Source organism: Mirounga leonina, unplaced genomic scaffold (genome assembly GCF_011800145.1).
Source record: "Mirounga leonina isolate KUSES-001 unplaced genomic scaffold, KU_Mleo_1.0 Mir_418, whole genome shotgun sequence".
Classification (NCBI taxonomy): domain Eukaryota; kingdom Metazoa; phylum Chordata; class Mammalia; order Carnivora; family Phocidae; genus Mirounga; species Mirounga leonina.
In genome coordinates this window covers 7,128,190-7,155,886 of record NW_023270739.1, presented here as the reverse complement: position 1 = coordinate 7,155,886, position 27,697 = coordinate 7,128,190, and the positions used below count along the sequence as shown (strand labels likewise).

Here is a 27,697-nt window from a genome sequence, read left to right as displayed (position 1 = left end):
ACTCGAGCGTTCTCTGGGAGGCGAACCTACCCTACCTCCCGATGGGAAAATGACCTCAGCCTAAGCGTGGATGCTGCCGGGGTGGGTCCCAGGACTGCCTCCTGGGCCCCACACCACAGCTGGCCTCACACTGCCTGCTCCAACCTTATTGTCCAAAGTCGGCAGGCGCCTTTTCTCAATGACCTCTCGCCTGCATGGGACCAGTTCTCAACTTTTACACCAGTAAGTTCACCCTTCTGAGGCCGAATATTTCAAGACATGCCTTGCCGCAGGCAAACTTAACTTACACCTAAAACCAACAATAGGCCCCCATACCCGAATTTCCCTTCTCGCGAGAAATCGCCTGAGGCGGCTGTCAGCCATCTTTTGTGTGGCATTATTTCTGGTGTCTCTTACTTTGCCCATTTGTTATGCCGAAGTAGTTCAACCTTATTTCTGAATTTACGCAAGCGCTAAAGAGTTACGCTTCTTTGTAGAGCCCCTGTTTGAAGAAAGAAGAAAAATTCAGGGGTTTGTTGTCTTCGTCCTTCTTAATATGGCGGTCTCATATCGCTAGGGGCTTCCTAAAGACTTCCGGCTTCCCGGCGGGCCCTGGAGGGCTGAACTTCCGGCCTCACGACGCAGGCGCGGGCCCCACTTTTCGTTCTTTCCGGCGGTGTTCCTGAGCCCCGCAGCCATGTCTTATCCGGCTGATGATTACGAGTCCGAGGTAAGCGGGTCCTGCGCGTGTACTGGGCTCCGCCATGGAGGCAGGGTTCTCTGAATGCTGGGCCCCGCGGTGAGACGGTGTCCGGGCCTCTCTGCCAGCCTCCACGGGCCGCGACCAGCTGCGGTCTGCCTTGCGGCGTGCGCGGCCCTCACCGGCCGGGTCTCTGCCCGCCCACTTCGCAAGTCCGGTCTCCTCGTCCTCTCGTTTTCCGAGATCGGAGACGGAGGCTGGTTATGGGTTGTTTCTGTAACTTAGTTCCTGTGGGCTTGGCTCACTTGTCAGTCCCCGTTGGTTCCCACAGCCTCTTGTGCTTTGCTTTGTTGCACGCGTAACGTTGTATTTTCTGCTAATTCTCCTTTCTCTCACGGGCATGTGAGTTTCTCAAAGGTCGGGATTGTGTTTTATCCACTTTTGAATCCTTAGTACTTGGCACATAGGTCCTCGAACGAGCATTTTGGATTCATGAATTGGTGACTGTTCCTATCTCTCTTTCGTTAATAGGCTGCTTATGATCCCTATGCATACCCAGGCGACTATGATATGCACACAGGTGAGACTACGGGCTTGTCTGGCTCGCTGGGTACTTCTAGGGTTTGGCACCTTTTTGAATGTCTCAGAACAGCTCTGACGGGCATCTGTGAAACACTGCTTCTCCATGGTCCAGGTTTGGAGTCAGTTATTAGTTCTTAGAAGGAGGGTGGGATAGAGCCTAATAAATCAGGCCTTTTTCATGGTCCACCTCAAAGTCTCAGAAGGGAAGGCTTACTATCCTGGCTGTGGCTTCCTTATTAAACTACTTGCTGAAGAAGAAAATCTTGTTGTGAAAAATTAGTGATTCATACCAAGCCCAGATGAAATCTTTTTGGAAGGTTTTGAGGTTTCCTGAAATATTATAATGAGTTGGCTTGGCTTAGCATTTTGTAAGTGCCATGCATTTTTACAGGTATTTTGTGCGAAGTGTTTCGTTTAGTCCTTACAATAAGTACCTAAATTAACATTGTCTCCATTTTCTCAGATGAGAAAACTGAGCAGAGAAGTTTAGTAACTTGCACTGTTGTGTAGGTAGAAAATAGCAGTCATTCATTCAATGAATATTAAGTGCTGGGACACTGGGTGGCTCAGTTGGTTAAGCGTCCAACTCTTGATCTCAGCTCAGGTCTTGATCTCAGGGTCTTGAGTTCAAGCCCCCTGTTGGGCTCTATGCTGGGCATGGAGCCTACTTAAAAAAATATATAAATGTATATATTTAAAATGTATGTGTATAAGTTGTCTCCTACTTACTTCCCCTTCCCACGGTTTTCCCCTCTCTTCCAACACGCATATAACTGTTTTAGGTGCGAGGGTATACCTGAGTACAAGACAGACAAGGTTCTTGCCCTCATAGGATTTAGGTTCTAGTGGAAGTAACAGATAATAAGCAAGTATGTAATTGTAAATAGTGGTAAATGTTTTGAAGAAACAGGACGATGGGATTGAGAGTGAGTTGGGGACAATTAAATCTTTGTTTAAAAGGGAATTGTACCTGATTTTATAGACTTGAGTTTTGTTTGGGGGATGGTCTTGCCCTTCTGTTTTGTAACATATGTGGGTTTGAAAACACTTGGTAAAGTATTTATTATATCCAACCTCTAGGAGATCCAAAGCAGGATCTGGCTTATGAACGTCAGTATGAACAGCAGACCTATCAGGTGATCCCTGAAGTGATCAAAAACTTCATCCAATATTTCCACAAAACCGTCTCAGATTTGATTGACCAGAAGGTGTATGAGCTGCAGGCCAGTCGTGTATCCAGCGATGTCATTGATCAGAAGGTATATGAGATCCAGGACATCTATGAGAACAGGTACAGAGTGCTGACTGAAATGACCCTCTTTCTGGGTGGGACTGGTTTACTGATACAGCCCCTAAGGGGGGGGGAGGAGATGCTGTTTAGTCATTTCTCTGTAAAGAGAGTGCCCAAGGAGTTCTGTAATTCCTTGTGAGGAGACATGTTATTTTTTTGGACTGTATTCCTAGAACTTGTATAGGGCCTAAAATAATAATATCATTATCAGTAATCGTAGCAGCAATTAGTATGTCTGACCAGTATAGATCAGGCAGTGTTCAGAATGCTTTTCCTGTATTTACTCATTACTCTTCACAGTAACCCCATGGAGTAGGTAGTATTATTTTCTTTATCTTACAGATGAGGGAAAAAGCATAGAAAGGGTAAGTCATATAGCTAGTTGAGTGCATATGTTGAGTTTTGAACCGGCATAGCCTGATATCAGAGCCTAATTTTTTTAAAGATTTTATTTATTTATCTGAGAGAGAGAGAAGGAGCAGGGAGAGGGGCAGAGGGAGAAGGAGAAAGCAGACTTCCTGCTGAGCAGGGACCTGGGGACCTGGGGTTGGATACAGGGACTCCAGGATCATGACCTGAGCCAAAGGCAGACACTTAACTGAGCCGCCCAGGTGCCCCCAGAGTCTAATTTTTAAGTTACTGTACAAGTTAATGCATAACAGGGTGAGCCAAACTTTGAGTGGTTGCTTCTGTTTTGAGGGGATTGCCCTTGTGTAATTGCATTAGAGATGAGACAGGTTAGTTAGGGTTGAGATAGTCAGAAAAGACTTCACCAGGGATATAGAATTTAAACCATTCCTGGGAGGGGTGCCTGGCTGGCTCAGTTGGAAGAGCACGTGACCCTTGATCTCAGGGTCGTGAGTTCGAGCTCCATGTTCTGTTTTTTTTTTTTAAAGATTTTATTTATTTATTCATGAGACACAGAGAGACAGAGAGAGAGAGGCAGGCTCCCCACGGAGCAGGGAGCCCAATGCGGGACTCGATCCCAGGACCCCGGGATCATGACCTGAGCGGAAGGCAGACGCTTAACCAACTGAGCCACCCAGGCACCCTCGAGCTCCATGTTGCGTGTAGTGATTACTTAAAAATAAATAAATAAATTTAAAATAATTAATTAATTCCTGAGAAGGTGGGTGGACAAAATGAATAGCCAAAGGCTTTTTGGATTAATGAATAGAATTAATCCATGAACTGTTTTTTCTTTCATCTCCTGGTCTTTCTAGTTGAAGTATGTAGATCAGTGCTGTCCCATAGAAATAATAACACTAGCCACAGGTGTGATTTAATTTTTTTCATCAGCTGCATTTAAAAAATGTAGAAGGAGGGGTACCTGGCTGTCTCAATCAGTGGAGTGTACCACTCGGTCTCAGGGTTGTGAGTTTGAGCACCACATTGGGTGTAGAGATGACTTAAAAAAAAAAAGTGAAATTAATTTTCATAACTTCTTTTTTTTTTTTTAAGATTTATTTATTTGAGAGAGAATGAGAGAGCACATGAGAGGGGGGAGGGTCAGAGGGAGAAGCAGACTCCCTGCCGAGCAGGGAGGCCGACGCGGGACTCGATCCAGGGACTCCAGGATCATGACCCAAGCCAAAGGCAGTCGCCTAACCAACTGAGCCACCCAGGCGCCCCAACTTATTTCAACATCTAAAATATTACCACACATAATCAGTATTAAACTGTTAATGAGTTACTTTACTTTTTTTTCATGCTAAGTCTTCTAAACCCTATCTTTTGTATTTATACCACATCTCAGTTTGTGTATGTTGGAAATACCTGATCTCTATTTAGATTTCATAGCATTTACAATAGAAAAAGCAGATTCACATAACCAGGTAACTTAAATTTACTTGAATGTTTTCCAGTAACTAAGTATTGGTTTTTTGGTTAAAATTAACAAAAATTTGAAATTCAGTTCTTTAGTCAAAATAATCACATGTGGCAAATAATTACTGTATTGGACAGTACAGGCAGATATAGACTAGTTGAAGCCAAGCATGTGGTAGATCTTACTGTAGGAGAATGTGTGGTGAGTAGAATGGCTGGTGCCTTGGAAAATACAGTGTTACTGAGATGCTTTGTGTTTTTTTATATATTTTGAAGTGGGGACTTGAATATGTTTCTATGCTAAACTGAAAGATCTGGAGAAGAGGAGAGGTGGGGCTTAAGGAGAGTGGGAGAAAGCTGAAGTCGCTCCTGAGGGGATCAGGGCTGTGAGGCATCTTGGGCACCAGTGTTTGGGTTGGGTGCTGTGGGTCTGTTGTGGCATCAGACTGCAACAGACAGACTGATTTTCTTCCAAGTTTGGATAGGGGGAGGAGGCACAGTGCTCTGGGAAAGTAGGGAAAATATTGCTAAGGGGGGAAGGGTGGGAGTGTCTAAAAAGTAGTTACCAGATCAGGGAACAGTAAGCTGTTATGTATGAGTAGAGTTCATGATACAGAGGCAGGAAATGATCCTAAAGAGCATGGTGGTTGCATAACTGATAAAAAGGACAGTGTTCACCGTATTAAGAAAAGTTGAGGTGTAGCTTTGGGTTGAGGAAAGTTGTAAACTTGGAGGGTTCTGGCCCTGACTTTGTTTCTGTGACATCTTCCTCTTTATGAGCCTGGGTCCTTATCCGTAAAATGTGTGGGTTGCCTCTTTGGTGCTTCCTGTTTTGGGGTTCTAGAATTTTTCTGCTTGATTTTCAGCTGGACCAAGTTGACTGAAAGATTCTTCAAGAATACACCTTGGCCTGAGGCTGAAGCCATTGCTCCACAGGTTGGCAATGGTAGGTATGCATTCTTTGTGTTCTGTATGCTGGATGGGATTCTGTGACTGAGGGGTCATGAGGAAGCTCAGAATAGTATGTCTGTTTTGCTCACTGCTTTGTTTCCTCAGGGCTTGGTACATAGTAGACCCTTAGTAAAGAACTTGTTGAGTGAAGGCGGAATAAACAAAGGGGACAGAGACATCTCACATGTGATGAAGCTGAATTTGAGATCTTTGTCCTGACTTGTTTCCATTTCCCCCTGTGATTTTGGGGGTCATTACATTCACTTGGGAATGGGCTGTCTGGCTTCCTCCCACCTTTCACTTTATGATGGTGTTTGTTATATATGGTGTAAAATAGGAAGATCCAGCTTCATGCTTTTGCATGTACATATCTAGTTGTCCCAGACCAGTTTTTGGAAAGACTATTCTTTTTCCACTGGATTGTCTTGGCACCTTTGTTGAAATTGGTTATCACGTAAATGTAAGGATTTATGTCTGGACTCTCAGTTTAACTCCACTGATATGTGTCTATCCTGATGCCTGTGCCATACTGTCTGGATTATTGTAGCTTTGTGGTAAGTTTTGAAACCGGGAGGTGGTAAGTTCTCCAACTGTGTTCTTCTTTTTCAAAATTGTTGTCGGTTTTCTGAGTCCCTTGGATTTCCATATGAATTTTTTTTTTTTTTAAGATTTTATTTATTTATTTGAGAGAGAATGAGAGAGAAAGCATGAGAGTGGGGAGGGTCAGAGGGAGAAGCAGACTCCCCGCCGAGCAGGGAGCCCGATGCGGGACTCGATCCAGGGACTCCAGGATCATGACCTGAGCCGAAGACAGTCACTTAACCAACTGAGCCACCCAGGCGCCCCTAATTTCCATATGAATTTTAGGATCAGTTTGTCCGTTGCCGCAAAGAAGTTAGTTGGGATTTTGATAGTGATTGTATTGAATCTGAAGATAAATTAGGGGAATATTCCCATCATATTAGGCCCTCTAATTTATGGACATGCGATGTCTTCCCATTTATTTAGGTGTTTATATTAATGACATTTTATAGTTTTCAATGTACAAGTCTTGTACTTCTTTGATATAGCTAGCATTTTTGGGGAACACTTTATTTTTAGTATTATTGGTACACAAGTTTAGAACTCATTTTGTAGGAGGTGTTATTTTCTGTGTTGCTCAGACCATAAGCTCTGTTTAATATGTTGTCTATAAAGAATGTAATATTGTGTGTGTTAACAGTAGCAATCTCAAAATACAGTTGACCCTTGACAGCATGGGTTTGAACTGGGTGAGGCCACGTACACATGGATTTTTTTTGATACAGTCCTGACCCTTAAGATGTTCTTAACATTTTCTTCTCTTTAGATTACTTACATATTGTATACTGTGGTAATACAGTATATAATATGTATACCATACAAAATATGTGTTGACTGTTTATGTTATTGGTAAGGCTCCTGGTCAGCAGTAGGCTGCTAAAGTTAACAATTAAATATTTGGGGACTCAAAAGGAGTATGTGGGTTTTTGACTGTGCGGGGTGGGAGGGGGTCTATGGCCCTAACCCCCACATTGTTCAAGGGTCAACTGTGTATAATTTTAAACAGGTAAGTAATCACAGGGCTTAATAGTATAAAAGGAGATTTGATGTAAAAATCCTCCTCCCTCTTCCCTCCTCAAGTCTTCAGTTTCTCTAGAGCCATCTAGTGTTAACACTTTCTTCTTTATCCTTTCCGTTATAGTCCATGCATACGTAAGCAAATAGGAATGACTTGTTTCTTTTTTACATAGACCAAATGCCATTTTCTTGCCTTTTTAAAGTTTATTATATTTTTGGAGAGTATTCTGCATCTCCAGGATTCCCAAGACCACCCCCAGGTTTGATGATTTGCTAGGACTCTGGGTATAGCTGTACCCACAGCTACAGAGCAAAGTTAGTAAAGGGAAAGGGCACACAGAGTGGAATCCAAAGGAAACCAGGTGCATGTATGTTATCAACAGTCCTTTCCTGTGGAATCACTTGGGATGTGCTTAATTCCTTGAGCAAAGAATTGTGACGTGTGAAAAGTTGTCTATCAGAGAAGCTTATAACACATTCAGTGTTCGAGGATTTTATTGGGTGCTTGTCTTGTGGGTACACCCTCTGCCTAGCATGTACCAAAATTCCAGGCTCCAAGAAGGAAGGCAGGAGTTCAGCATAAACCATAGTGTTGCACAGTTTAGGCTGCGCAGATTGCCCTTGTCGGGGTACTGGGGACCCTCCTGAAATCCAGGTTCCCGGATGCCAGCCAAGGACCAAATTTACTAGCCAAAGGATAGAAGTCTCAGACCTACTTTGTTAATTCTTTTCTGTACAGCGTCTGTACCCAAAGAACTTTTTTTCCTCCTTTCTTTTTAGTGGTTGTATCATGTCAATAGGATAAATTCTTTAGAATTTCTAAGTCGAAAGTACCTATGTGTCTGCAATTTTGATAATGTGACATTGCCTTTTTTGGAGCTATTACAATTTATTTATGTGTTGGTTTGCTAAGCAACTGGATAGCAAAAATCTAAGTGGCTAAGGGAAATGGATCTGAATGAGATTAAGATGAGGTTGAAAGATAAAACGAGGGGCGCCTGGGTGGCTCAGTCGTTAAGCATCTGCCTTCGGCTCAGGTCATGATCCCAGGGTCCTGGGATCAAGCCCCGCATCGGGCTCCCTGCTCAGCAGGAAGCCTGCTTCTCCCTCTCCTACTCCCCTTGCTTGTGTTCCCTCTCTCGCTGTGTCTCTCTGTCAAATAAATAAATAAATCTTAAAAAAAAGGTTTAAAAAAATGATAAAACGAGAGATGAATTTTCCTGTTGCATGTATTCTTGGGGTGTATTAGAATTTAGATTTCATTTTGTGTCTTAAATCATGTTTATTCCTCTCTTCCCTTCAAAAGGCTAAAACTGCCTGAAGACCCTAGTTGTTTTGTGGATTACTAAAGCAGCTCTTTGCCATCTCTTTCAGATGCCGTCTTCCTAATTTTGTACAAAGAATTATACTACAGGCACATATATGCCAAAGTCAGTGTGAGTATCTAACTGTTGTTGGTTCTATGCCATTTTTGCCTTTGGAACACAATCATTAGTTTCTATTGGTTCAGTGTCCAAGAGTGGTTGGCATGTGTTTTGAGTGTTGAGAAATGACAGAGGGAATGATTGAATCCAACAAGTTGGGTGTCTGTCCCAGACAAACTGTGGTATGGCATAGCTTGTCTGTCCTTTTCAGTTTCTCCATCCCCACAGTTCCTGACTCGGCACTCATCACATTGATTGGGTTGCAGGATGCCATCCTAATGGTGTGTTCCCAAACACCTTCTATTGCCTCAGCTTGTGATGCCCTTGCTTTTTACCTTCAGTGCATGACTATGAGCCTTCTGCTCTCTGAAACACACATGAAACTGTCGTTGTGTGCCAGGCATAATACTAGGTACTTGGCAGGCATCTATACTCTAATCCTCACAGTAGTCCTGCAAGGCAGGCAAACTGAGGTGCAAAGAGGTTGCTTTTTCTCAAATTCATGCAACGAGTAGGTGGCAAAACTCCTTGTACCCAGGCCTGGCTTATTGTGATACCAGTGTTCTTTCTACTGTACTCTCCCAGCTTTGGGCACTTGTTTGATTCTTCTCTCATTTCTGAATTTTAGAATGCGCAAGTCTCTTAAAATAACTGTACTATTTATATACACCATGACTGAAAATCTCTATTTTTAGCCCCTGTTTATCCAAATCCATACTTGTATATCCAGCTGCCTATTCCACATCTCCACTTGGCTGTCTGATAGTCATCTCAAATTTGGGTGTTTTGTTTTAAGATTTTATTTTGGGGTGCCTGGGTAGCTCAGTCGGTTAAGCATCTGCCTTTGGCTCAGGTCAGGTCCTGGGGTCGTGGGATTGAACCCCACGTCAGACTCCCTGCTTGTCAGGGAGTCTGCTTCTCCTTCTTCCCCTCCCTACCTTGTGCTCTCTCACTTGCATGTACTCTCTCAAAGTTGTTTGTTTTTTTTTTCAAAGATTTTATTTATTTGACAGAGACCGTGAGAGAGGGAACACAAGCAGGGGGGTAGGAGAGGGAGAAGCAGGCTTCCCGTGGAGCAGGGAGCCCCATGTGGGGCTTGATCTCGGGACCCTGGGATCATGACCTGAGCCGAAGGCAGACGCTTAACGACTGAGCCACCCAGGTGCCCCTAAATAAAGTCTTTAAAAAGGTTTTACTTATTTGAGAGAGAGAGAGAGAGAGTACTAACAGGGGGAGGGGCAGACGGACAAGCACACTCCCGAGTGAGCAGGGAGCCTGACAAGGGTCTCTATCCCAGGGCCCAGAGATCATGACCTGAGTCGAAGGCAGATGCTTAACTGACTGAGCCACCCAGGCACATCATATCAAGTTTAACATACCCCAAACGGAAGTCTTATTTTCCCTCTAAGCCTGTTCTTAAGTCAACCAACTCAATAAATAATACCACCATCCACCCAAGTGACTTAGAATAAAAACCTTGGTGATGGTCTTTTTTTTTTTTTTTTTTTAAGATTTTATTTATTTATTTGAGAGAGAGAGTGAGAGAGAGAAAGAGCACAAGACGGGGGAGCGGGAGAGGGAGAAGCAGGCTCCCTGGCGAGCAGGGAGCCCGATGCGGGACTCGATCCTGGGACTCCAGGATCATGACCTGAGCCGAAGGCAGTCGCTTAACCGACTGAGCCACCCAGGCTCCCCCTTGGTGGTGGTCTTGACTTTTCTCTCACTCCAGCCTTGTAGCAAATCCTGCTCAATTCTGTCTTCAACATACTTCTTGAAACTATCCACTTCTCACCTCCATCACTGCCGCTGCCCTCGTTCAAGGTGTTATGTCGTCTCTTGCCTGAACCATGTAGCTGCTTCTGGTATCAGTTTCCACTCTTCACTTGAGCTTATTCTCAGCCTAGTAACCTGCAGGATCCCTTTGAGACATGGTCTCGTCAGGTCATGCTCTCCGTCACAATCCTACCATGACTTCTCATCACACTTAGAATAAAATCCCAGGTCTTCGTCATAGTCCTGCTTGATCTGGCCCCTGACTCCCTTGCTGGTCTTTCTTACAACTTTCCTTCCTTTCTTGGGCTCCTGGCCATACTCTGGCCCTGCAGAGCACACATCATTGGCTGACACTGTAGTGTTTGTTTACTTGGGTTTTGTTTGCTACCTGCACTAGAGGGTAAAACCCCACCAGGGCATGGACTTCTTCTCGTCACTGCTATAATCTGGTGCCTAATCCTTGATGGTGACAGGTTAATTGTTGGAGCTTGTATGTGTACGTGTAAATGAAGGAACCTGGCACCATGATCTCTGCTTAGAATATTTCCACCTTCTCACAGTCAACTTTCATCTCTCTGAAGACCACCTGACCTGGCTAGATCTCTTACCTTGCCACAGGAGCCACCGTCAGTGGTAGCTGGAGGAGTTCCTGTTGTCAAAGTAACGCAGAGGGCCATGTTTTTCTGGCATCCCAGTGAGATCTCGGACTACCTCATCTGATAGAAAGTAAAGGTTCCCTCCTACCGTTGCTGCTCTAGCTCAGGTACTTTGTGGACTAGGTTGAGAATCTAGCTAGCCTGTGTAACATCGCTTCTTTGGGAAGACCATGGCATCAGACCCACAGTACAGTTGGTTTTACCACCTCTCATCTTCCCTTTGGTCCGTAATGAAGATTCAGCAGAAGTTTATTGACTGTATAACCTCTTTGTTAGGTACCAAAGTACTTTCATATATATGACCCGTTTTAAACCCGGTGCGGGGCAGGGGGGGGAGCTTATTGAAAGAGCATTTATTACATTGGGCTCTTTCACTACATAGTCTCATGCTACAGAGGGATTGAATACTGTGTCAGAAGCTCACAGTTAGTAAGCACTGGGCCTAAAACTCCAGGGCTGTGTTCTTTCTAGCTCATCACAAATAGTATCATGTTGTTCCCCAGCTCAGAAATCTTCAGTGGTTGTCAGTTGCCAGCAATATCAAGTCTAGATTGGGGGGTCAACAGCCTTCTGTGTAAAGGGCCAGATAGTTTTTTGGATTTGAGGCCATAGTGGTCTCTGTTGAATCTTCAGCTCTGCCTTTGTAGCAGCCATAGACAATGAGTGTATATGGCTATATGCCAGTTGAGCTTTTTATTTGCAAGAAACAGGTGATGGTGGATTTGCTGATCTCCCTGGCCTAGATTCCTGTTTGGCGCTGAAAGACCTCTACATTCCTAGCCTGTTGTAGTCTAGTCCAGCATAGTAGCGTTATCTGCGCTTACTCACCATCCTTCGAGCACCATGATTTTAGTTCTTTGCTTTTGTTAGTACTTCTGTCTGCTTCACCAGATCTGCATGCATGTTCTCAAATGGTCAGTTGAGGTTGTTTGCCATAAAGCCTAATCATTGTGGTCAGATACTCGGTGCCCTTTTGAACTGCTCTAGTACTGCTGTCTTCCCTCTGACTTGAGTGCTCTTTGCACAAGAAGGGGAGATTAGGCCTTGGTTCTCATGTGTGTTCAGCTGTCATGGCAGACCATGAGTACAATATTTAAATATCTGTCCTGATGTCTCTGTTCTCTTTACAGGGAGGGCCTTCCTTGGAGCAGAGGTTTGAGTCCTACTACAACTACTGCAATCTCTTCAACTACATTCTTAGTGAGTTTGAGGTTTGGCCAGGGTGTGAGACTACGATGAGGCCTAGTGTTAGCCTCCAGCTCTTTTTAGCAGGATTTTAACATGGGAGTGGGAAGGAGGGATGTCGCATGATTCATAGTTCTTTTAAGAGAAAAATTAGAAAATGCATTCTGTAGGCTTACTAAGTGAGCATAGTCATTGCTTTGCGTCTGACTTTTCTGTGATCTCCTGCACAGATGCTGATGGTCCTGCTCCCCTTGAACTACCCAACCAGTGGCTCTGGGATATCATTGATGAGTTCATCTATCAGGTATCTGGTCAGCTTTGGTCTAATTTGAAATAACTAGTCCAACAAAAGAGCAGCTGTTATCATTGTTTGCGTTGTTAAAAACATGCTTGGGATAAAAATGTCCCATCACTGTGGGAACTATCCCACTGTGGTGGTCTTTGATGTCATGGTTTTCTGAAGAGCCAGAAAAGAGCCTAAGAGCTCTGGATATGAGCTTGGAAGGCAGCAGAGTTGAGCTGACTTGAGAGTTGATCTGGTTAGAAAAATAAAGGCGTCATAAGCTTTGGAGTCAGTTACTTTGTTTTTAAGTCTATATTCTGTTTCTGAAGAATAAATCTGAGGGACGCCTGGGTTCTTGGTTGAGTGGCCAACTCCTGATTTTGGCTCAGGTCATTATTTCGGGGTCCTGGGATCGAGCCCCGTGTCTGCTGCACGCTCAGAGTGGAGTCTGTGCACCTGAGCCCTCTCTCTCTTAAATAAATAAAATCTTAAAAAAACAAACCCAGAACAATTGAATTTGGAAAAATACTTGTTTTCCATGAGTTTTATGGGGATGGTATAACTCTCACTGGGTGTTTCAGGAGAAATGAGTTTCTTAATAAAGCTGTTATTTGAGCTGCACAGACCAAAGAGACTTACAAAGTGCTGGCAGATTGCGATTGGTATGCTGAAAAAGCCCCCCTAAGGCCCATTGAGAGAGAGGCTTATGAGGCTTCGGTGCCTTTGCACAGAGAAGGCCAAAAACCACACTGGCCTTGTTTGCCTTTTCTGGCTCCTTGGTTTGTGTCAGCCCCTTTGGCATAATTTTAGAAGGTTGGTGGTCCTGTTGACTAATAGCAAGTCAAAGGAGGATCATCTGTGCTAAGGTTCTTCATCCTTCTTAAGATTATCATAATCCCTTGGGTTTAGCTGGTGTTCTCTTAAGGGGCTTAAAGTGCTCTCACTCTAGCAAAGACTGGCCCGCAAGAGCCAGGTGTGATTCCTCCCGGCCAGGTAGATGTCACACGGGGTAAGTGGCTTTTCCCTGCCACTCTGCTTTCATTTATTTTTATCAGTACAGGTAATGTGTGAATGTGTCATTACTGTTTAAAAACTTTGTGTTTTTCAAACTGCAGATAAAGTTTATTTTTATCTTTATTGTTTTTAAGATTATTTTCTTAGAGTGAGTGCCACAAATGCGCCCGAACCTCTGGGGAGAGAGGCATAGGGAGAGGGAGAAGCAGACTCCCCGCTGAGCAGGGACCCTGATGGGGGGCTTGATCCCAGGACCCTGGGATCATGACCTGACCCGAAGGCAGATGCCCAACCCACTGAGCCACTCAGGTGGCCCCAAACTGCAGATAAAGTTTAAAGTGTCTTCCTTGGGGCGCCTGGGTGGCTCAGACGTTGGGTGTCTGCCTTTGGCTCAGGTCATGATCCCAGGGTCCTGGGATCGAGCCCTGCATCGGGCTCCCCGCTCGGTGGGAGGCCTGCTTCTCCCTCTCCCACTCCCCCTGCTTGTGTTTCTGCTCTCTCTATCTCTCTCTAACAAATAAAATCTTTTAAAAAAAAAATAAAGTGTCTTCCTTGCCTTTGCGGAGGCATCGGTTATTGTCTGGAAAGATAGGCATTACATTCATGCTTCTCGGGCATTTATATAAACGTACGTATAAAATACACCATTTAAAAATAGTATTATGTTGGGGTGCCTGGGTGGCTCAGTCGTTAAGCGTCTGCCTTCGGCTCAGGTCATGATCTCAGGGTCCTGGGATCGAGCCCCGCATCGGGCTCCCTGCTCGGCGGGAGGCCTGCTTCTCCCTCTCCACTCCCCCTGCTTGTGTTCCCTCTCTCGCTGTGTCTCTCTCTGTCAAATAAATAAAAATCTTAAAAAAAAAAAAAAAGTGTTTCCTTAAAAAAAAAAATTTTTTTAAATGGTATTATGTTGTGTAATTTGCTGTGATGTGGAACACTTAACATGTCTACGTAGAGATGGCTTTATTTTTTTTCTGCCATGTACATGATACGGATATACCACTGTTTTTGTGATGAAGCTGTGGGTGTACAGTTTCCACTATTAGAAACAGTCCATGAATATTCCTGTATGTGTTACACATAGGTCTGTCTGTAGAGATCACCAGAGGTAGAATTGTTGGTTGAAGAATTTTTGCTTTTTACGGGTTTTTTTTTGTTTGTTTTTGAGAGAGTGAGAGAGTGTCTGCGGGAGGAGGGGGGCAGGGGCAGAGGGAGAGAGAATCCCAAGCAGGTTCCACATCTAGTGCAGAACCGAGACTGGGCTTGATCTGACAACCCTGAGATTGTGACCTGAGCTGAAATCAGGAGTCAGATGTTTGACTGAGCCACCCGTAGGTGCCCCGCTTTTTAAGTTTTTTAAAATCAGCTTTATAGAGTCAAAATTTGCATACAGTGAAATACTGATTTTAAGTGTGCTGTTGATGAGATTTAACAAATGTGTGTGCACCACCACAGTCAAGATGCAGAACACTTCAATCACTTTGGACCTTAATAAATAGTAATACCGTGTCCTCTCCAAGGGCTGTATCAAATTACATTGCTATCTGTAGCATTTGAGAGTTTTTCTCTGCTATGGATGTTATTGGCCTAATTTTTGTCTGTTTGATGGGAAAGAAATGGTAATCTCATTTTAATATGCATTTCTCTGATATGTGAAGAGATTAGGTATTTTCCCTGTTAATTAACCAATTTTGGTTTTCTTTGAAGTAATCCTCAGTATCCTTTGTTCATTTTTCTATCGGATTATCTTGTTCTTACTGAATTATGAGAATTCCTTCTATATTCTGGATACTCTTCTGTTTATTATAAATCTGGAAACTTTTTTCTGTGTTCTTAGAGGAAGGTGCTAATTTGGACTTAATTTGAAGAGCATTTTTGGGTCAGGTCATCTAGGACCTTGATTCTGGGTCACTGGTTTCCAAACTTGGTGTGCACCAGAATCGACCAAGGAACTTTTAAAAACTGGTCGAGAGGCGCCTGGGTGGCTCCGTCAGTTAAGCCGCTGCCTTCGGCTCGGGTCATGATCCCGGGGTCCTGAGATCAAGTCCCACATCGGGCTCCTTGCTCGGTGGGGAGCCTGCTTCTCCCTCTCCTTCTGCCCCTCCCCCTGCTCATGCTCACTCTCTGTCAAATAAATAAATAAAGTCTTAAAAAAAAAAAAAAAGACTGGTTGAGTGGGTAGATCTTTTGTGCTGTTCTCTGGGTGACTGAAGGAACCAGCCCATTCCTGGTTCCAGATAGAACCACTGCCTTAAAGAATACCTGTGGTGTGGGCCCTAGATGTGCCTTCCACTTGGTGAGGCCCTGTGGTCGATACAGAGGTGACTCAGACTGGGTTCCTGTCCCTGGTGAATGGATGGTCAGCTCCAGTAGGCAAGACTCACACATACAGACACCTAACCCTGTCTCCACCATGTTGTCATTCGTAATCCTGACTCGGGCATGGCACAGCCTAAGAGAAAAAGATCTGTTATAAGCCACCCAGTTCTGACAGCCAGATCGACTGCATTGTGAAGCCCAGAGACATTAAATGACTCTAGGCTGTGTTTGACTCCAAATCGAATGTTTTTTCACAAACTACCTTTCATCTTAGAGATTTTTATTTAGCTGTGGAAGAAGTGACATACTTAGTAATGAACACAATTCAGTGTAATCAAAGATGGGTTTGCAAAAACAAGTAGCATACAGAACAGTTTAGCATGAGATGTGGTGCTGTGCCCTCCCCCTCGGACCCCAGGCACTGTCCCCCCATTTCAACATCGTGTGCCACTCCTGCCTCTCTCCCTTCTTCCCCACAGTTTCAGTCATTCAGTCAGTACCGCTGCAAGACTGCCAAGAAGTCGGAGGAGGAGATCGACTTCCTTCGCTCCAATCCCAAAATCTGGAATGTTCACAGTGTCCTCAATGTCCTTCACTCCCTGGTAGACAAGTCCAACATTAACCGGCAGCTGGAGGTGTATACAAGTGGAGGTGAGTGCTGCTTGCCATCTGTTCCAGGGGAAGAGCGGCCGTGGGGAGCGTGGGGGAGCCACGGCGGATTAGGTAAACGGCTGCCTGTCTTTGGTATTGGCTGTGAACAGCAGCCAAGGGCGGGTGCTGAGGGCTGTCGGGCTTGGCCGTCTGTAGGCCAGCACACTGAACCAGCCGGCACTCACGAGGTCTGATTTGCAGACACTCCTGTATCTCCAGGGCCTTCGTGTAGGTAAGCGCTTCTCACACTTTTTGGTGTCAGGACCACTTTACGATCTTTAAAGACTAAGAATCACAGAGTTTATCCATATACATTTTTTTCCCTGTGAGAAGAGTGCCATTTTTGCAAATCTCCTTAGCACCTGGCATAGTAAGAGAGCTGGATTCTCATTCTGCCCCTGCCTTCAGTCTGTTAGAATTACAATATGCGGTTTGGGTTGAAGTATATGAGGGAGACCTGTCCTCACCCAGACATGGAGTTGGGAAAGGGAGGAGTATCTTAACAGCCTTTTCAGGTAGTTCTGCTGTTCTTTGCTACTGCATCCAAACTTGACAATGGGGGTTTCATACTGGTAAATTGCAGTGAGGAATCCGAAAACTTAGCAGTGAACTTTTACTTGGTTATGTTAAGGTTTACTGGTTTATCCTGCAGCTTGAATGGATCTTTTTACTCCTGCACAATTTTGTAAAATACTGGTTCATTGAGTTACAAAGATTTTCTCAATGTTGACATATTTTATTATACAACCTAGAAATACCACTTTCATCATCAGCCTCATCAGATAAGTCTTTATTTAGAAGCTGTTGGGCTCATAGTGGCAGATACATGTTTTTAAAACTAGAATTTGCCTAAAAGCTCACATTTTCATCGGCAGTGAGCACTCTCCCTTGTTTTTATTGAAGTGTAACAGGCTCACCTCATTCATTTTTGAAAAAATGTCTGCTAAATACCCAAATCTAAGTAACCGTAATTTGTGTGTCAATCATTCAAGTAAAAATGGTGTTTTGTGGAAAAGTGGCTGGTTCTTTTACCACATATGGTGGGAAAGAACACAGTAATTACTGATAGAGTTTGCTGCCACTGCCTGGTTTATGCTAGGTTGTCAGTGGTTTTACCCACTGTTGTTTCTGCACCATCAGTGCAAATGGCATTTCAGTGAGAAAGACAAATAGCATCTAAGTGTTATTAGGAAAGTAGCTTTGACCTTATGAACTTCCTGAAAGTAGTGGCCTTGATGAGTAACTGCTCCTGATAAAAGGGGCCATTTCAGTAATCTCAGGGGTCTTGGAACCAACCAAACAAACAAACAAAAACCTGGCCCCCCGCCCCCCACAACTCTCCTTGGTAAATTTAAGGTTAGTATAAGGCCAAGGACACTTGGCCGGTCAGTCGGTACAGAGTATGTGACTCTTGATCTTGGGGTCATGAGTTTGAGCCTCACGTTGGGTGTAGATTACCTTTAAAAAGAAAAAAAAAAAAGATGCAGGTCAGGCATGCTGCTTCTGGGTATTCCTTTGAAGGCAGTTATTCCCTATTGCAGGAAGCTTTAGAGGCCAGTAGTAGGTGAAGAGTCGACTCAGTGACACTCAAGGCTTAGGTTTACCTTCCTTCACCTGCCCCTATGGTCATAGTGTCTGTTTCTTTCAGGTGATCCCGAGAGTGTGGCTGGCGAGTATGGACGGCACTCCCTTTACAAGATGCTTGGGTATTTCAGCCTGGTGGGGCTTCTGCGTCTGCACTCCCTATTGGGGGATTACTACCAGGCCATCAAGGTGCTGGAGAATATCGAACTGAATAAGAAGGTGATTACCTGTTTCCCCCTACCCCCCTACCCAGAGCCAGAGTCTGCTTTCAGAGACTCTGATCTATAAGGACAAATTTCAGGGATCAAAAAGAGGATTCTTCCCCAGGCTAGTTGAAAATTGAGACGTGGGGGAAGCACTGTAGTGAACATCTGCACGTAGACAAGGTGCTTTCTCTTTGTTGCTTAGTAACACTCAAAATGTTCAGTCTTTGATTCTACTTTCAGAACAATGATAATGGCAGATTTTTACTTTTCATATTTTTACTATTCAAATTTTACTAGTAAAGGGATTAGTAAGAGGCTTAGTTCTAAGATGGTATAGACAATGATGATTAGCTGTGGTGGTTTTTCTTAGCCACAGAAAAATCAGTACTTTTTTGTTTGTGTGTGTCTTTGTCTTTCAGTCTTTCTTGTTTATCTGTCTTTATCGGGTTTATCTGGAAAAGCAAGGAAGAATACACACCTGAGGTGTGGAGGGATTTGGAGCTGAAAGAAATGTTAGGGTCACCTGATCCAGTGCTTTTCTGTTACATCTAACAATATGGAGTTCTCAGGTCCTATAACTTGATCAGTAAATGGTATGGTCTGAACTCAGAGCCTCTAACTCCGGAGCCAGGGCTTCCCTGGGTAGTTCAGGGCCTCTGTAAGGGGCTTCCACCTCAGCTGACACTGGGCCCTGCCAGCTTCCAGACTCTCTCTGGGATGAATTGGTTTTAGGACTCATGGGTGCTTCTCCCTCCCTGCACAGAGCATGTATTCTCGGGTGCCTGAGTGCCAGGTCACCACATACTACTACGTCGGTTTTGCATATTTGATGATGCGTCGCTACCAGGATGCCATCCGGGTCTTTGCCAACATCCTCCTCTACATCCAGAGGACCAAGAGCATGTTCCAGAGGACCACCTACAAGTATGAGATGGTAAGGAAGCCTCTGACCAGCTTGACCCCTTGGCACCTAATCCCCACAGTTTTTGGTAAACACTATCCAAAATTTTCCTTTTTGTATGTCTTTTCAATAGGATGATTTCTTAATGGCTGTTCTACTCTTAAGTTTCTTTTGTTGTACCTATTATTTCAGATCATTAACTCCTTGACGATAAGGACAGTATCTTTTGTTTTACTTTTGTCCCCCAGCATTTATTCAGCAACAATTTGAGTGTTCACTGGGTTCTGGGTATTTAAAAAGGAGTTAGATGTAGGTATCATCCTCAAGCAGTTTGCCATGGAGGAGGGAGGGTCCAAGACGTGCATAGAATTGGGAGGTTTCTTTTCTTTCTTTTTTTTTTTAAGATTTTATTTATTTGACAGAAAGAGATATCGAGAGCAGGAACACAAGCAGGGGGAGTGGGAGAGGGAGAAGCAGGCTTCCCGCTGAGCAGGGAGCCCAACACAGGGCTCGATCCCAGGACCCTGGGATCATGACCTGAGGTGAAGGCAGACGCTTAATGACTGAGCCACCCAGGCGCCCCAAATTGGGAAGGTTTCTAGGCAGAGCAAAAGTGTTGAGACTTGGAAGTATGGTGATGTAGCAGGACAATGAACAGTTTTGTTGGAGGGTTGTAGAGTAGTCAAATTGGGGTGTTAGGTTCTGGGGTAACCTTCACTACCTAGCTGAAGTATTTAATTTTTATAGGCATTATGGTGCCATCAAAATTTCTGGATGACTCAGTCATAATAGTGTGGGAGGATTGATCTGCTGGTGAAGGATGGGGTGGACCAGGGAGAATTAGAAGGAGGCCCCAGTGAAGAATCCAGGAGCCAGCTGAGGAGGCCCCAGAAGTGGGCTGGAAGTTCAATAGAGCTAGAGGGTGGATTGGGAGAGACTTCGGGAAAGTTAACTGACCAGTGCAAGACCAGGGAGAAATCAGAGGTCTGTGCAGCGTGTTCTTGGGAGGGTGGTAGGGCCACGTTGGCAGTGGGGACCTCAGAAAGTCCATCTCATTTGATCCTGCACCAATTTCTCGCACCCCTAGATTAACAAGCAGAATGAGCAGATGCACGCGCTGCTGGCCATTGCCCTCACCATGTACCCCATGCGAATCGATGAAAGCATTCACCTGCAGCTGCGGGAGAAATACGGGGACAAGATGCTCCGCATGCAAAAGGGTGACCCACAGGTCTATGAGGAACTTTTCAGCTACTCGTGCCCCAAATTCCTGTCGCCTGTGGTCCCCAACTATGACAACGTGCACCCCAACTACCACAAGGAGCCCTTCCTGCAGCAGCTGAAGGTGTTTTCCGATGAAGTGCAGCAGCAGGCCCAGCTCTCCACCATCCGCAGCTTCCTCAAGCTCTACACCACCATGCCTGTGGCCAAGCTGGCTGGCTTCCTGGACCTCACAGAGCAGGAGTTCCGGATCCAGCTCCTTGTCTTCAAGCACAAAATGAAGAACCTGGTGTGGACCAGTGGCATCTCTGCCCTCGATGGCGAATTTCAGTCGGCCTCTGAGGTTGACTTCTACATTGATAAGGTATGGCTGCCTTCCAGCCTAGGCCTCTGGGGCCCTCTCTCTTCATCTGTTCAGCAATCAGTGTTTACTAAGCACCCACTCTTCTGAGCATTTGGGACTTAGCAGTGAACAAAATCAGCAAAAGTTTCTGTCCTCACAGTGACATTCTAATGTAAAAAAGTGGACAATAAACATTATAATGAAGCAGACCCTGTAGTAGGTGTCAGTGCAAAATGAACAAACTTTTTAAAAATTTTTTAAAGAAAAGGGCACCTGGGTGGCTCAGTCAGTTAAGCATCTGCCTTTGGTTTGGGTCATGATCCCAGAGTCCTAGGATCAAGCCCTACATTGGGCTCCCTGCTCAGTGGGGAGTGTGCACCATCTCTCTCCCTCTGACCTTCTTTCCTGCTCATGCTCGCTTGCTCTCAAATAAATAAAATCTTTAAAAAAAAAAATTTTTTTTAAAGATTTTATTTCATTTTTGAGAGAGAACGAGCCGGGGGAGGGGCAGAGGGAGAAGCAGCAGGGAGCTCGATGTGGGACTTGACCCCAGGACCTGGGATCGTGACCCGAGCCGAAGGCAAGACCCTTCACTGACTGAGCCACCCAGGCACCCCAACATTTTTTTTGAAGAAAAAAAAAGTTTCATTCTAGTCCAAGTTAAGATAGCTGCCTGGGATATAGTCTTCACAAAGAGGAGAGTGCTCCAGGGAAGGAATAGTTGGTGCAAGAGTCATATATGGTTTTGTTTTTGTTTTCATTCTTGTTTTACATAGAGTTACAAGTTGTAATGAAAGACTTTCCAGAAAGGCTGTAAAACTGGAATCTTATGGGAATCAGCAAGTTTTTTTCTTATCTTTATGTTTGGAATGTTCCTTTTTAGTGGGTTTTTGTTTTTTTTAATGAAGCAGATGTACAGTGTGTATTTGGGACAGGAATAGAGCCCATGTTTTGAGGTTTTGCCAAGTCATTTTTGACCTTGGGTAAATGTTTTACCAGGAGCAGGGCCTACAAACATGAAAAATTAAAAGTTTCCTTTATTTTTTCGCAGGTTAGAAACTGCCAAGTGCCGCGCAGTTAAGGGTAGTGGTAGTGGAAGGCAAAGGTTGCAGTATTACATAAGGTGCTCAGGGTAGCCTTTGTCGAGGAAGTGAAATTGCAGCTAAGACTTGAAGGAGGTGAAGAAATTCGCCAAACACATATCTGAGGGAGCAGCATTCCAAGTAGCTGGAGTGGTAAGGGCAAAGGCCCTGGGGCAGGAGTGGATCCAGTATGTTTGAGGGACAGCTTCATTGTGGCTGCAGTGACCTGGGAGAAGAGGCTGTGGCAGAAGAGAAGATCAGAGAAGAAAGCGGGAAGGTGAGGTTAGACTTTCAGAAGTAGTTTAGCGAGTGGGAGCCATTGTCCTGACTTGTCCACCCTAGATTAGTGCTGTCTAGTTTTGAACTTCATGTAATGGACTGACAACAGCATGTGCTCTTTTTTGTGTGTGGCTTCTTTTCCTCAGTGTTAGATTTGAGAGCATTGCCATCCAGCGTTGCCATGCCCAGCAATAGTCCGTTGGTGCTTACTGTTCTGCGCTTGGCCCCCTGCTGTTGCAGGAGTTGGCTGCGATTTTCCCATTCTAATGCGGATGGACTTTTGAGTGATTTTGGTTATTACAGAAAGCGTACATGGTTTTAGAAAGTGGCTGTCAGTGGTGGTTCATTGAAGATGTTTTTTTAAGTGATTCATTTATATCTGCTTGAGAATGCAGAGTTATTTCTGGAAGGAGGCACAAGCAACGTCCTAGGCTCCTCTCAGGGGGAGGGGCAGGTTGAGGGGCAGTGTGAGTTTTCACTGTTGGATTTTAAGTTCAAGGTAACATTTTAATGTGCTTAATGAGGTTTTTAAAATAACTAAGTTCTGTTTTGTTTTCCTAGGTGAGTCTTTTTTCAGATTTAAAATATGCTAGACTCCTAGAATTGTTCTTTCCATGAAGTAACACCCTCCCCTCTTTGTTAACCCATGTGCGTACACTCAGAAGTAAAGAAGATGTACTACTCAGACATATGTGGAACCCCGATATGGACTTAAAACAGTCTGCTGAAATGAGTAGGCTGGTGTCTTTCATCTCTTCTAGAATATTTTTAGCTAATATCTCTTACTGACTCTGCTCTGTTTTCTTCTGGAGTTCTTACTTGATATATGTTAGACCTCATTCTGTCTTCGTGTTGCTTAAACCCTTCTTCCATCTTTTTTTGTCTCTGTTCTGGATAATATTCTTTTGATTGATTACTCTGTCCTTTTTGATCTCTTCAGCTCTGTTTTTGCTTTCTCTAATTTTTTAAAAATTCATGATCAAGTGTTTCCTTAATGTGCTTGGTTATTTATTTATTTTTTTTACTACATACAGTTCGTTGTTCTTGAAAAACTTTGTTGGCATTTTTTGAAGTGTGGGATGAACATTCATTCTTCTAGAAGGGATTTGCTTTTGCTTCTTCAAAGTGCCTGGGAACAAGCCCAGGCTACAGATTGTCAGAAGAATCACCTTGTGTTTATAATGTCCCCGGGAATGGGTCTCTCTCTTTACTTTTTTATGTTCCTCCCCCAACTTGGTGAGCGTTGCTTGGTGTCTGGAGTGGGATGGCTGCCCAGTCCTGGTCTGCCTTTAGCTTGAGGGTGTAGCCCTGTAGGGACCCAGCAGTGCACACAGGGTCTTCTGTAAGACTGGCCCTGGCCTTGGTTTGTCCCTCTGCTCGTCTTCTGGGATTGATGAGCAAATGCCCTCCGCGCAGAGCAGGCTTCTTTGTTTTGCTTAGAATGGTTTATTTTCTCTTAAGTAGCTCTTTACTGTCAGCTCTTCGATGCTGTGAGGAGATTTTTAAAAATTATTTATTCTGTATTTTTAGTTGTTTTGAGAAAAGTGTTGGTCTAAACATACTATTTTTGGGGGCAGTTTTTTAAAGGTATAACTTGTATAGCATAAACTTCACCATTTTATTTTATTTATTTATTTTTAAAGATTTTATTTATTTATTCATAAGAGACAGAGGCAGAGGGAGAAGCAGGCACCCCGCTGAGCAGGGAGCCCGATGCGGGACTGGATCCCAGGACTCTGGGATCATGACTTGAGCTGAAGGCAGACGCTGACCGTCTGAGCCACCCAGGCGCCCTAAACTTCACCATTTTAAAGGATGTAATTCTGTGGTTAGTAATATATTCACAATGTGACACAGCCATTTCCACTGTCTAATTCCACATGTGCACAACTGCCTACTCATTAGCAGTCATACCCAAGTCCCCTTGTCCACTAATCCTTGGCAAACCAGTAATCTGCTTTCTGTCTCTCTGGATTTGTCTGTTTTTGATATTTGCTATGATAAAATATGTGGCCTTTTCGAGTTTAACTTCTTTCATTGAGCACGTTTTCAGGTCTCATCCAAGTTGTGGTGCATATCAGTACTTTATAGCTTTTTATGGCCAGGAATTACTCCACTGTATGGATACACCACTTTATCCATTCATTAGTTGATGGACAGTTGAGTTGTTTTTACCTTTTGACTATTGTGGATAACACTGCTATGAATTTTTATGTACAAGTTTTTGTGTGAACATATTCTCTTGGGTGTATACCTACTTGGGGAATTGCTGGGTCAGTTTGGGTAGTTTGTTTTGAAAACTCATCTTGCTAAACCAAACCTTCTCATTTAGAGTTTATGGCTTTTGGAAGACTTGATGTTTGGCAGAACTTAGCTATCTCTGACATGAACGATCTCACTGAAAGTAGAAACATGTCAATAGGGAAGTTTTCCAGTGTTTTATTCATGCTTTTAAAAATCAAAACTATCCCTTGTAGTATCACATCAACTAAAGTTCTTTTCGAATTTATTCTCAGTGCCTAACATACATTCTTTGGCAGTATCGGTAATCTGCTCCATTCCCCTGTCATCACTTTGTAACCCCGCTGAAGTAGACCCAATTATCTGGATGGTCTTTAACAAAACACTTCTCGGGGCGCCTGGGTGGCTCAGTTGTTAAGCGTCTGCCTTCGGCTCAGGCCATGATCCCAGGGTCCTGGGATCAAGCCCCGCATCGGGCTCCCTGCTCGGCAGGAGGCCTGCTTCTCCCTCTCCCACTCCCCTTGTTTGTGTTCCTTCTCACGCTGTGTCTCTCTGTCAAATAAATAAATAAAAATCTTAAAAAAAACAAAAAATACCCACTTCTCCTGGGATGCCTGGTGGGCACAGTTGGTAGAACATGATTCTTGATCCTCAGGGTCATGAGTTCAAGCTCCACCTTGTGTAAAGCTTTGCTTCAAAATAAATACATAAAATACTTCTCCCAAGAATTAACAGTTTGGTTATTACAAATAAAATTTTTATGAGGTTGTATTCATGTATTAATTAAATTACAACATAATTAAATACTAATAATATGATTCAAAAGTCCACACATGAAAAAGTATTGTTTTTTTTTTTTTAAGATTTTATTTATTCATTTGAGAGAAAGAGAGCCACAGCAGGGGCAGAAGGAGAGGAGGAGGGAGAAGCAGGCTCCCCCCTGAGCAGGGAGCCCAAAGGAGAGCTTGATCCCAGGACCATGGGATCATGACCTGAGCCGAAGGCAGATGCTTAACTGACTGAGCCACCCAGGCGCCCCATGAAAATGTTTTTGATTGCATGTTTTTGGGGTTATTATTCCTCTTAACTGGTTCACGTTTGTCTTTGGCAAAATGCTGCTTTCTGGGTTGTTTTGTTGTTGTTGTTGTTGTTTTGGTAAAGATTTTATTTTTATGTAACTCATGACCAAGATCAAGAGTTGCGTGCTCTGCTGACTGAGCCAGCCGGGCGTCCCTGCTTTCTTTCTGGCTTTTCTTTTTTCATCCTTGATTTAAAAAAATCCAGTCAGGGGCACCTGGGTGGCTCAGTCATTAAGCGTCTGCCTTTAGCTCAGGTCATGATCCCAGGGTCCTGGGATCGAGGCCTGGCATTGGGCTCCCTGCTCAGCAGGAGGCCTGCTTCTCCCTCTCCCAGTCTCCCTGCTTGTGTTCCCTCTCTCACTGTCAAATAAATAAATAAAATCTTTAAAAAAAAAAAAATCCAAAGAGATTCAGAGAGTTCTTGGGCCTTAACCTAGATTATGCAGGAATTTACAAGTAAAATGGTGTTCAACCACATTTGAGCTAAAAAACAAAATTTAGAATCTGGACTCATTTGCATCCTTACACTCCTAAACAGTATATGAGAATAAAATGCTGTCTTAAATGTTTTTATTGCTGAAAGATTTGTGTTCATTAAAAAAGACTTGAAAATAAAAATAGGGGCGCCTCGGTGGCTCAGTAGGTTAAGCACCTGCCTTCAGGTCATGATCTCCAGGTCCTGGGATCAAGCCCCGAGTTGGGCTCCCTGCTGGGGGTGGGGGTCTGTTTGTCCATCCCCCGCCAAATAAATAAAATAAATGGGTTAACAAGAAAATAAAAATCAAGCATCTGGAAAGAAAGAGCTGCTATCAACTGGTAATGCTCATAGGGTTCCCCCGCCCCCCCCCCCGTTTGCTTTTGAAAAGCACCGTAGGGGTTTATGTAGCACTTAGCAGCATGGTTACTTGCAAGTCTTAAGTGGCTGTACCTCACTGCTTGCCTCTGACTCTGCTTTGCTTTTCCCATAGGACATGATCCACATCGCAGACACCAAGGTTGCCAGGCGCTATGGGGATTTCTTTATCCGGCAGATTCACAAATTTGAGGAGGTGAGAAGTCAGAGAGTGGTGTATGGGTTGGAGAAAGAGGTTAGGAACTAGTGGGGAGTTTTGAAAGTTTTTATTTTTCACTTCAAGAAAGCCTCGAGTTGGCCCTTTTTAAAGTTTCTGAGCGAGACTGGCTGGCTGCTTGGGGTTTGGGGAGTGGGGCTGGGCCTGTAGCATTTGCTGTGTCAGCCTTCTCTAGAGCATCTCTTTCCAAGATCTCTCTCTGCGGGTGGCCAGCTCTCCTCTCCCTCCCTGGTATTTCCTAATATGGGTGGATTCCCTGCCTGCTCTTACCCATCCCTCCCCATTTGGCAGTTATTCTCCGACCTAGACAGGTCTGGCCAGTTCTTGGAGGCAGAGGACTGGAAAGCTGTGTTTTGACAGACTTCATGTGTTTCACGTCTTGCCCTAGGAGAGGTCTTGTGGGTCAGGCCAAACGCTACGAGGATGCAGGGTGTGTGCATGCGGGTCTCCCTGTGGTCATAGCTGGAGCCACTTCATCCTGGTGTTCTGAGTTCTCCAGCAGAGGTCACTGCTATGCTCTGGTCCAGCCACGAGGCTCCTTCTGCCGGAATAATGCACCCCTGGCAAGTTCAGCCTCTCTGAGCCTCGTGTCTTATAAAATGGACAGAGCAGTGTAGGGGGGTGGGGTGTGTGTGTGTGTGTGTGTGGTAGAAGAACAGTCTGCATGAATTGTGTAGGGCCATAGGAGTGTCAGGAGTGGAGCAGTGTAGGGGGGTGGTGTGTGTGTGTGTGTGTGTGTGTGTGTGTGTGTGTGTCAGGTAGAAGAACGGTCTGCATGAAATGTGTAGGGCCATAGGAGTGTCAGGAGTGGAGCACCTAACTGGGGCTTTATGCACCCAAGGTGGACACCCATGCCCGCATCAGAGACACCCCTTCCTGATTTCAGAGGGGCGGCCCAGGGGTCTGTCCTGGTGATTGTGCACACTGGAGGAAAAGGGTTGGTGAAATCTCCATATTTAATTTTGCTTTTCTTTTTCTTCTAGCTCAACCGAACCCTGAAGAAGATGGGACAGAGACCCTGAGTACATTCACACTCTTGTTAGGAACTTATTTTGAGGTCTTTGTAGGTGGGCATATTTTTGTCACCGTGAAGCCTTTACCTAGATCAGCCATCAGCCATTCAGCTGAATTGAAGTTTATTTGAATTAAGGACTGAAATGCTTTAAATAGGTCTCAGTAAAAGATCTTTGGAGCCAGATTTGTCATCTCATCGTTGTTGCGGGGAATCTGTGGTCGAGGGCGACAATATGTGATTTCCTGTGACACTTTTCTCCTGATGCGTCAGTTGTTGGTGTTTCAGTTGAATTTGCAGTTCGCAGGACATTCTCACATTCAGTATCTTATTTGCACCTCACAAGAATCCTGTGAGCATTAAGTGCCCTGCTATGATATGCGTGCATGTTAGCAGAGGTGCTGGGTCTTAGGCAGAAACTTGAACACCTCCTGTGGCCATGAACTGA

The 27,697-nt window shown here is 44.4% G+C and overlaps 1 protein-coding gene across 2 annotated transcripts; it reads left to right on the top strand.

The window, feature by feature from the left end:
- The first annotated feature begins 609 nt into the window (after positions 1–609).
- Positions 610–27,435, top strand: EIF3L (eukaryotic translation initiation factor 3 subunit L). 2 transcript variants are annotated; one of them, XM_034987542.1, is made up of 13 exons: positions 610–709; positions 1,211–1,259; positions 2,342–2,552; positions 5,246–5,325; positions 8,304–8,365; positions 11,913–11,982; positions 12,198–12,271; positions 16,060–16,231; positions 17,880–18,034; positions 18,785–18,955; positions 20,010–20,507; positions 26,136–26,216; positions 27,221–27,435. In XM_034987542.1, exons 1-13 carry the CDS (start codon positions 677–679, stop codon positions 27,257–27,259), a joined length of 1,695 nt encoding a protein of 564 aa, XP_034843433.1. In that variant the 5' UTR covers positions 610–676; the 3' UTR covers positions 27,260–27,435. The 2 variants fall into 2 exon arrangements, with proteins under 2 accessions (XP_034843433.1, XP_034843434.1); XM_034987543.1 differs by lacking the exons at positions 610–709; positions 1,211–1,259; positions 5,246–5,325 and having other exon boundaries at positions 2,474–2,552.
- Positions 27,436–27,697: the final 262 nt, after the last annotated feature.

What these genes read in the sequence shown, in the direction of transcription:
- EIF3L (XM_034987542.1), top strand. Translation starts at nt 677, where the DNA reads ATGTCTTATCCGGCTGATGATTACGAGTCCGAG. An exon ending in CGACTATGATATGCACACAG is followed by an intron (nt 1,260 to 2,341) that starts GTGAGACTACGG and finishes TCCAACCTCTAG; the next exon opens with GAGATCCAAAGCAGGATCTG. An exon ending in TTGATGAGTTCATCTATCAG is followed by an intron (nt 12,272 to 16,059) that starts GTATCTGGTCAG and finishes TCTTCCCCACAG; the next exon opens with TTTCAGTCATTCAGTCAGTA.